General features: G+C 55.3%; 1 protein-coding gene across 6 annotated transcripts in view; it reads left to right on the top strand.

Moving 5' to 3' along the window:
* The window catches only part of RNF183 (ring finger protein 183), a 47,810-nt gene extending 39,627 nt beyond the window's left edge, over positions 1 to 8,183 (top strand). For 4 of the 6 annotated variants that reach the window (XM_056538699.1, XM_056538700.1, XM_056538701.1 and 1 more), the window contains one exon: positions 6,646 to 8,183. In XM_056538699.1, the coding sequence (XP_056394674.1) occupies positions 6,701 to 7,261 (561 nt within the window). In that variant the 5' untranslated portion in view covers positions 6,646 to 6,700 and the 3' untranslated portion in view covers positions 7,262 to 8,183. Of the gene's footprint in view, positions 1 to 5,009; positions 5,204 to 6,167; positions 6,392 to 6,645 lie in introns of those variants that run through there. The other 2 variants (XM_056538703.1, XM_056538704.1) reach the window with 2 other exon arrangements.
* Positions 8,184 to 8,996: the final 813 nt, after the last annotated feature.

Genomic DNA, 8,996 nt, shown 5'->3' with positions numbered 1-8,996 from the left:
CGCTGATACATGTGATGTTATTATATTAGGAGTATATAATGGGGGGGGGTCAGTGCTGATACATGTGATGTTATTATATGAGGGGTATATAATGGGGGGGGGGGGTCAGTGCTGATACATGTGATGTTATTATATGAGGGGTATATAATGGGGGGGGGTCAGTGCTGATACATGTGATGTTATTATATGAGGGGTATATAATATGGGGGGGGGTCAGTGCTGATACATGTGATGTTATTATATGAGGGGTATATAATATGGGGGGGGGTCAGTGCTGATACATGTGATGTTATTATATGAGGAGTATATAACGGGGGGGGGGGGGGGTCTGCGCTGATACATGTGATGTTATTATATGAGGGGTATATAATGGGGGGGGGTCTAGGATTATGACAGTGTCTGGGCAGCTGAATGTCATCTATTGTCCCTGTTATCAGCCATTTCAGGTCGGGGACAGACTGTCCGGCCTCACACATTATACAGCAAACACATACATCAGCAGGATTGGGGCGGCCGAGTGTCTGTGTTCTGAATGGGGAGAGGAAAATAATCAGCTGCCAGACCCCTCTGTCCCCTCCCTCCAGACCCCTCTGCCCCCTCCCTCCAGACCCCTCTGTCCCCTCCCTCCAGACCCCTCTGTCCCCTCCCTCCAGACCCCTCTGTCCCCTCCCTCCAGACCCCTCTGTCCTCCTCCCTCCAGACCCCTCTGTCCCCTCCCTCCAGACCCCTCTGTCCTCCTCCCTCCAGACCCCTCTGTCCTCCTCCCTCCAGACCCCTCTGTCCTCCTCCCTCCAGACCCCTCTGTCCTCCTCCCTCCAGACCCCTCCTCCCTCCAGACCCCTCTGTCCCCTCCCTCAAGACCCCTGTCTCCTCCTCACCCCTCTGTCCCCTCCCTCCTCCAGACCCCTCTGTCCCCTCCCTCCTCCAGACCCCTCTGTCCCCGCCCTCCTCCAGACCCCTCTGTCCCCGCCCTCCTCCAGACCCCTCTGTCCCCGCCCTCCTCCAGACCCCTCTGTCCCCGCCCTCCTCCAGACCCCTCTGTCCCCGCCCTCCTCCAGACCCCTCTGTCCCCGCCCTCCTCCAGACCCCTCTGTCCCCGCCCTCCTCCAGACCCCTCTGTCCCCTCCCTCCTCCAGATCCCTCTGTCCCCTCCCTCCTCCAGACCCCTCTGTCCCCTCCCTCCTCCAGACACCTCTGTCCCCTCCCTCCTCCAGACACCTCTGTCCCCGCCCTCCTCCAGACAGACACCTCTGTCCCCGCCCTCCTCCAGACCTCTCTGTCCCCTCCCTCCTCCAGACCCCTCTGTCCCCTCCCTCCTCCAGACCCCTCTGTCCCCTCCCTCCTCCAGACCCCTCTGTCCCCTCCCTCCTCCAGACCCCTCTGTCCCCTCCCTCCTCCAGACACCTCTGTCCCCTCCCTCCTCCAGACACCCCTGTCCCCTCCCTCCTCCAGACCCCTCTGTCTCCTCCCTCCTCCAGACCCCTCTGTCTCCTCCCTCCTCCAGACCCCTCTGTCCCCTCCCTCCTCCAGACCCCTCCCTCCTCCAGACCCCTCCCTCCTCCAGACACCTCTGTCCCCTCCCTCCAGACACCTGTCTCATCTTCTAGACTCCTTTCCCCTCCCCCCAGACACCTCTGTCCCCTCTTCTAGATATCTCTGTCCCCTCCCTCCAGACCCCTCTGTCCCCTCCCTCCTCCAGACACCTTTGTCCCCTCCCTCCTCCAAACCCTTCTGTCCCCTCCCTCCTCCAGACCCCTCTGTCCCCTCCCTCCTCCAGACCCCTCTGTCCCCTCCCTCCTCCAGACCCCTCCCTCCTCCAGACACCTATGTCCCCTCCCTCCAGACACCTGTCTCATCTTCTAGACTCCTTTCCCCTCCCCCCCGACACCTCTGTCCCCTCTTCTAGATACCTCTGTCCCCTCCCTCCTCCAGACCCCTCCCTCCTCCAGACCCCTCTGTCCCCTCCCTCCTCCAGACCCCTCCCTCCAGACCCCTCTGTCCCCTCCCTCCTCCAGACACCTCTGTCCCCTCCCTCCTCCAGACACCTCTGTCCCCTCCCTCCTCCAGACACCTCTGTCCCCTCCCTCCTCCAGACCCCTGTCCCCTCCCTCCTCCAGACCCCTCTGTCCCCGCCCTCCTCCAGACCCCTCTGTCCCCGCCCTCCTCCAGACCCCTCTGTCCCCGCCCTCCTCCAGACCCCTCTGTCCCCGCCCTCCTCCAGACCCCTGTCCCCGCCCTCCTCCAGACCCCTCTGTCCCCGCCCTCCTCCAGACCCCTCTGTCCCCGCCCTCCTCCAGACCCCTCTGTCCCCGCCCTCCTCCAGACCCCTCTGTCTCCTCCCTCCTCCAGACCCCTCTGTCCCCTCCCTCCTCCAGACACCTCTGTCCCCTCCCTCCAGACACCTGTCTCATCTTCTAGACTCCTTTCCCCTCCCCCCAGACACCTCTGTCCCCTCTTCTAGATATCTCTGTCCCCTCCCTCCAGACCCCTCTGTCTCCTCTTCTAGACTCCTCTGCCCCTCCCTGCAGACTCCTCCGCCTCTCCCTGTCCCCTCCTTCCAGGCATCTGTCTCCAGCACCAGACCCCTCTGTTCCCTTTTCCAGACTCCTCTGTCCTCTTGCTGCTCTCTGTGATATGAGGGAGCAGACTGTTCTCCTGTACACAGAAGTCACAATGTTTACTGGGAGAAGATCCGGGTGCCTCAGGGCTCAGATCCGCATCCACAGCGTCCAGGATCCTACGGGGGAAGAGTGAGGTATGAAGGGGCATAGGTATCAGCGTGTCATCATCATCATCAGTAGAGATGAGCAAACTTACAGTAAATTAGATTCGTCACAAACTTCTCGGCTCGGCAGTTGATGACTTATCCTGCGTAAATTAGTTCAGCTTTCAGGTGCTCCGGTGGGCTGGAAAAGGTGGATACAGTCCTAGGAGACTCTTTCCTAGGACTGTATCCACCTTTTCCAGCCCACGGAGCACCTGAAAGCTGAACTCATTTACGCAGGATAAGTCATCAACTGCCGAGCCGAGAAGTTTGTGACGAATCGAATTTACTGTAAGTTCACTCATCTCTAATCATCAGCAATCTGTACAGAGTATCATCATCCTGTACCCCAAGTGCCAGACCCCTCTGTCCCCTCCCTCCAGACCCCTCTGCCCCCTCCCTCCAGACCCCTCTGTCCCCTCCCTCCAGACCCCTCTGTCCCCTCCCTCCAGACCCCTCTGTCCCCTCCCTCCAGACCCCTCTGTCCCCTCCCTCCAGACCCCTCTGTCCTTCCTCCCTCCAGACCCCTCTGTCCTCCTCCCTCCAGACCCCTCTGTCCTCCTCCCTCCAGACCCCTCTGTCCTCCTCCCTCCAGACCCCTCTGTCCTCCTCCTCCAGACCCCTCCTCCCTCCAGACCCCTCTGTCCCCTCCCTCAAGACCCCTGTCTCCTCCTCACCCCTCTGTCCCCTCCCTCCTCCAGACCCCTCTGTCCCCTCCCTCCTCCAGACCCCTCTGTCCCCGCCCTCCTCCAGACCCCTCTGTCCCCGCCCTCCTCCAGACCCCTCTGTCCCCGCCCTCCTCCAGACCCCTCTGTCCCCGCCCTCCTCCAGACCCCTCTGTCCCCGCCCTCCTCCAGACCCCTCTGTCCCCGCCCTCCTCCAGACCCCTCTGTCCCCGCCCTCCTCCAGACCCCTCTGTCCCCTCCCTCCTCCAGACCCCTCTGTCCCCTCCCTCCTCCAGGACCCCTCTGTCCCCTCCCTCCTCCAGACACCTCTGTTCCCCTCCCTCCTCCAGACACCTCTGTCCCCGCGCTCCTCCAGACAGACACCTCTGTCCCCGCCCTCCTCCAGACCTCTCTGTCCCCTCCCTCCTCCAGACCCCTCTGTCCCCTCCCTCCTCCAGACCCCTCTGTCCCCTCCCTCCTCCAGACCCCTCTGTCCCCTCCCTCCTCCCAGACACCTCTGTCCCCTCCCTCCTCCAGACACCCCTGTCCCCTCCCTCCTCCAGACCCCTCTGTCTCCTCCCTCCTCCAGACCCCCTCTGTCTCCTCCCTCCTCCAGACCCCTCTGTCCCCTCCCTCCTCCAGACCCCTCCCTCCCCAGACACCTCTGTCCCCTCCCTCCAGACACCTGTCTCATCTTCTAGACTCCTTTCCCCTCCCCCCAGACACCTCTGTCCCCTCTTCTAGATATCTCTGTCCCCTCCCCTCCAGACCCCTCTGTCCCCTCCCTCCTCCAGACACCTTTGTCCCCTCCCTCCTCCAAACCCTTCTGTCCCCTCCCTCCTCCAGACCCCTCTGTCCCCTCCCTCCTCCAGACCCCTCTGTCCCCTCCCTCCTCCAGACCCCTCCCTCCTCCAGACACCTATGTCCCCTCCCTCCAGACACCTGTCTCATCTTCTAGACTCCTTTCCCCTCCCCCCCGACACCTCTGTCCCCTCTTCTAGATACCTCTGTCCCCTCCCTCCTCCAGACCCCTCCCTCCTCCAGACCCCTCTGTCCCCTCCCTCCTCCAGACCCCTCCCTCCAGACCCCTCTGTCCCCTCCCTCCTCCAGGCACCTCTGTCCCCTCCCTCCTCCAGACACCTCTGTCCCCTCCCTCCTCCAGACCCCTGTCCCCTCCCTCCTCCAGACCCCTCTGTCCCCGCCCTCCTCCAGACCCCTCTGTCCCCGCCCTCCTCCAGACCCCTCTGTCCCCGCCCTCCTCCAGACCCCTCTGTCCCCGCCCTCCTCCAGACCCCTCTGTCCCCGCCCTCCTCCAGACCCCTCTGTCTCCTCCCTCCTCCAGACCCCTCTGTCTCCTCCCTCCTCCAGACCCCTCTGTCCCCTCCCTCCTCCAGACACCTCTGTCCCCTCCCTCCAGACACCTGTCTCATCTTCTAGACTCCTTTCCCCTCCCCCCAGACACCTCTGTCCCCTCTTCTAGATATCTCTGTCCCCTCCCTCCAGACCCCTCTGTCTCCTCTTCTAGACTCCTCTGCCCCTCCCTGCAGACTCCTCCGCCTCTCCCTGTCCCCTCCTTCCAGGCATCTGTCTCCAGCACCAGACCCCTCTGTTCCCTTTTCCAGACTCCTCTGTCCTCTTGCTGCTCTCTGTGATATGAGGGAGCAGACTGTTCTCCTGTACACAGAAGTCACAATGTTTACTGGGAGAAGATCCGGTTGCCTCAGGGCTCAGATCCGCATCCACAGCGTCCAGGATCCTACGGGGGAAGAGTGAGGTATGAAGGGGCATAGGTATCAGCGTGTCATCATCAGTAGAGATGAGCAAACTTACAGTAAATTAGATTCGTCACAAACTTCTCGGCTCGGCAGTTGATGACTTATCCTGCGTAAATTAGTTCAGCTTTCAGGTGCTCCGGTGGGCTGGAAAAGGTGGATACAGTCCTAGGAGACTCTTTCCTAGGACTGTATCCACCTTTTCCAGCCCACGGAGCACCTGAAAGCTGAACTCATTTACGCAGGATAAGTCATCAACTGCCGAGCCGAGAAGTTTGTGACGAATCGAATTTACTGTAAGTTCACTCATCTCTAATCATCAGCAATCTGTACAGAGTATCATCATCCTGTACCCCAAGTGTCATCATCATCATCCTGTACCCCAAGTGTCATCATCATCAATCTGTACAGCATATCATCATTCTGTACCCCAAGTGTCGTCGTCGTCATCATCATCATCCTGTACCCCAAGTGTCATCATCATCATCATCATCATCCTGTACCCCAAGTGTCATCATCATCAATCTGTAGAGCGTATCATCATTCTGTACCCCAAGTGTCGTCGTTGTCGTCATCATCATTCTGTACCCCAAGTGTCGTCGTCATCATCATTCTGTACCCCAAGTGTCATCATCATCATCATCCTGTACCCCAAGTGTCGTCATCGTCATTCTGTACCCCAAGTGTCTTTTTCATCATGCTGTATCCCAAGTGTCATCATCATCATCATGTACCCCAAGTGTCATCATCCTCCTGTACCCCAAGTGTCTTTTTCATCATGCTGTACCCCGTGTCAGTGTCTGATATATATATCTCTTTATTGACGGCTCACCCTCTGGGTGTGGGGCGCCCCCCATCTTGTCCCCGTCCACCCCTCATTATAGGATCAACCATTGCTCAGTATAATGTGATCTCTATGTGATCTCTCTAGCAACCAATCAGATCGCTTCTTTCATTTTTGAAAAGGCCTCTGAAAAATGAAAGTAATCTGGTTACTATGGGCAACTCCGCAGCTTCTGCTCTGAACAGGATTTGATAAATCTCCCCCTATATCACTACGTCCTGATGTTTACAGACACAATATTCCCGCGCACTTCCTGAGCAGATGGTCGCAGCGATGGCCGCAGCCCAATGGGTGCAAAGTTCTGTGGACACAAGAGATACGGACTTTATTGTGGTCAAAGTTCATGGTAATACTTTGGGGGGTGGGGATGTGTCTGCTCTGGGTTATAACCTTATCGCAGTGTTTTACAACCAGGGTGCCTCCAGCTGTTGCAAAACAACAACTCCCAGCATGCCCGGACAGCCAATGGCTGTCCGGGCATGCTGGGAGTTGTAGTTTTGCAACAGCTGGAGGCACCCTGGTTGAAAAACACTGCCTTATCGCCTCCTGTGTATAGTTTCCTGGATTTGTATACTTTTCATACTTGTTGTTTCCTTTTAGAATCTGATTGTTCAGGATCCCGGAATTTATAACCAGCTATAAATGACCAATAAACATGGAGGATTCTTCCAAACCCGACCTGGAATGTGAGTGTCCTGTGTGCTGGAATCCATACAACAACACCTCCCGGACCCCCAAACTCCTGAGCTGCCAGCACACCTTTTGCATGGAGTGCCTCGCCCACCTGAGCTTCACCACCCAGGTGAGGAACCGCCTGCACTGCCCGCTGTGCCGCCATATCACAATGTTACGCCTGGACCAGGTCATCACGGACCTTCCCACCAACATGGCCGTCCTCAGCCAACTCAAGCTGGAGCCTGACAAAAATGGACTCTGTGCCAGAGACTCCCGGAGGCTGAACTTCTTCCACCATCACCGCCCCCCCTCTGTGTATACCCTCAATGTTGGCCAGGACACCGGGTCCTTGTATGGTCCTCAACAAAGTCAGGTACAGTCACCCCCGACCACTATACCCTCTGACGACTCTTCCTGGCAGTGTCTGCGGAACCCCCAATTCCGTATGTTCTCCTACATGATGATGTCTATGCTGGTGGTCAGTATGCTGCTCATCTTTTCCATTTTCTGGACTCGTAAGTTACTGTGGGGACCAGGATGACCCCCCCCCCAGAACACGTGACCCCCACAAAGCGGACTGGTAACTACCGAGATGTGTTGTCCTAGATGATGATGATGCATCAGACATTGATAATCCGAGTAAACGCCATGATAAAGGAGACTAAGTCAGTGTTCTTACTAAATATTGCACAGTATAAAGGGTTAAAACGTACCTGTCATAGTGCAAAAAAAAAGTGTTATGTTACTCAGTACCTAAACCTGATCGTGTACATATTTTTATATGTCTAGGACCTATATGTCCCTGACAAATAGCCTTTATATCTTGCTCACTTGCTTTGTGTTCTTGCCTTGTGGAGGGGGCGTGTCCATCTCTCTCCCTCACTGTGATGACTCATCTGCTCTGAGTCTGGGAGCAGCCTGGCAGTCTGCAAATCACTGCACAGTAGTTTCTATGCATACATTTTTCTATCTGTTCCTAGTAAAGCTGGATGCTAATCAACATAGCTGTCATTACGTGTGTCATTCAGCTTTCATAGACTCCTGAATGTCTGATTAGTTTCTTTGTCATTCAGGAGTCAGAGAAAGCTTTGGCTGTTCAAGCATGCTGGGAGTTGTAGTTTTGCAAGAGCTGGAGCTGCAGTGTTTGTAAAGCACTGTGTTAGAGCAGTGTTGCCTTTAGCTGTTGCAAAACTACAACTCCCAGCATGCCCACGCATCCTTTGTCTGTAGTTTTGCCAGAGCTGGAAGCTACACAGCTCTAAAACAGAGTTTTACAAAGATCGTACCCCCAGCAGTTGCCAAACTACAACTCCCATCATGGGAGTTGTAGTTCAGGAACAGCTGTAGTGGTGCAATGGTGATCTTTTATACTGGATACCAACTCACTTTTTGGCCGGTATCCAGTATGCTGCAAAATACAGAGTAGCCTGTCTGCATAAAGACAGATGACCCCTAGTCGCAGCTATTTTCATTTTTTTTTTTTTTTTTTTTTTTTTTTTAGTAAAATTGACATTTTTTAATAAATGTATATCTAAAAAAGTAATCTTATCGGTAGTGCTACAAAATATAAAAAGTTTTTCATAAAGACAGTGCCTCTTTAAATTCGGTTTGCAGACTATACCTATTAACAGGTATCGGTAACCCAGCTTTTCTAGGCTTCTAAAATGCATCTCCTCCGTTCCTGTATGACAAGGCAATTGCTGTTAGGTATTTCAGATAAGCAGTGTGTCGCAGCGATGGCGGCCATATTGGTTGTCACCCAGCTGTCCTGGTCCTATCATGAGACACCCATCAACCCCCCCTCACCCCACCTTAGAACGTGTACCCCAAAATAATGCAACTATTTTCTATTATAAATCTATGTATCACACTGAGCAAGTGTAGAATGACTTTGCTTTGTTTCGTACTCTGGTCACATCCGGAGCTGCATTCAAAATTCTGCTTGCTTTCTCCTAGTAAAGGTCATGCAGTGTGAATTGCCCTTTATAGAGTAGACTAATATAGCTGATAAAGAGACCCGGGTGCTGCCCCCCCCCCCCAATGTCTGCAGGAAAAAAAAAATTCTTCCAAAAACAGCACCACCTCTCTCTCAGGTCGTGTGCGATATTACAACTCGGCTCCATTCATTTCAATGAAACTGAACTGCAATACCACACAGAACCTAAAGAAAAGAGTGGCGCTGTTTCTGGAAGAGAGCGGCTATGTTTTCCTAATTTAAGCAGAACTAAGCTGCAATACCACACACATCCTGTAGCCAGATATGGCACTGTTCTTGA

The sequence above is a fragment of the Hyla sarda genome, chromosome 9 (genome assembly GCF_029499605.1).
Source record: "Hyla sarda isolate aHylSar1 chromosome 9, aHylSar1.hap1, whole genome shotgun sequence".
Taxonomy (NCBI): Eukaryota; Metazoa; Chordata; class Amphibia; order Anura; family Hylidae; genus Hyla; species Hyla sarda.
Note: the sequence above shows the minus strand (reverse complement) of the source record. Positions and strands in the feature narration are given on the sequence as shown.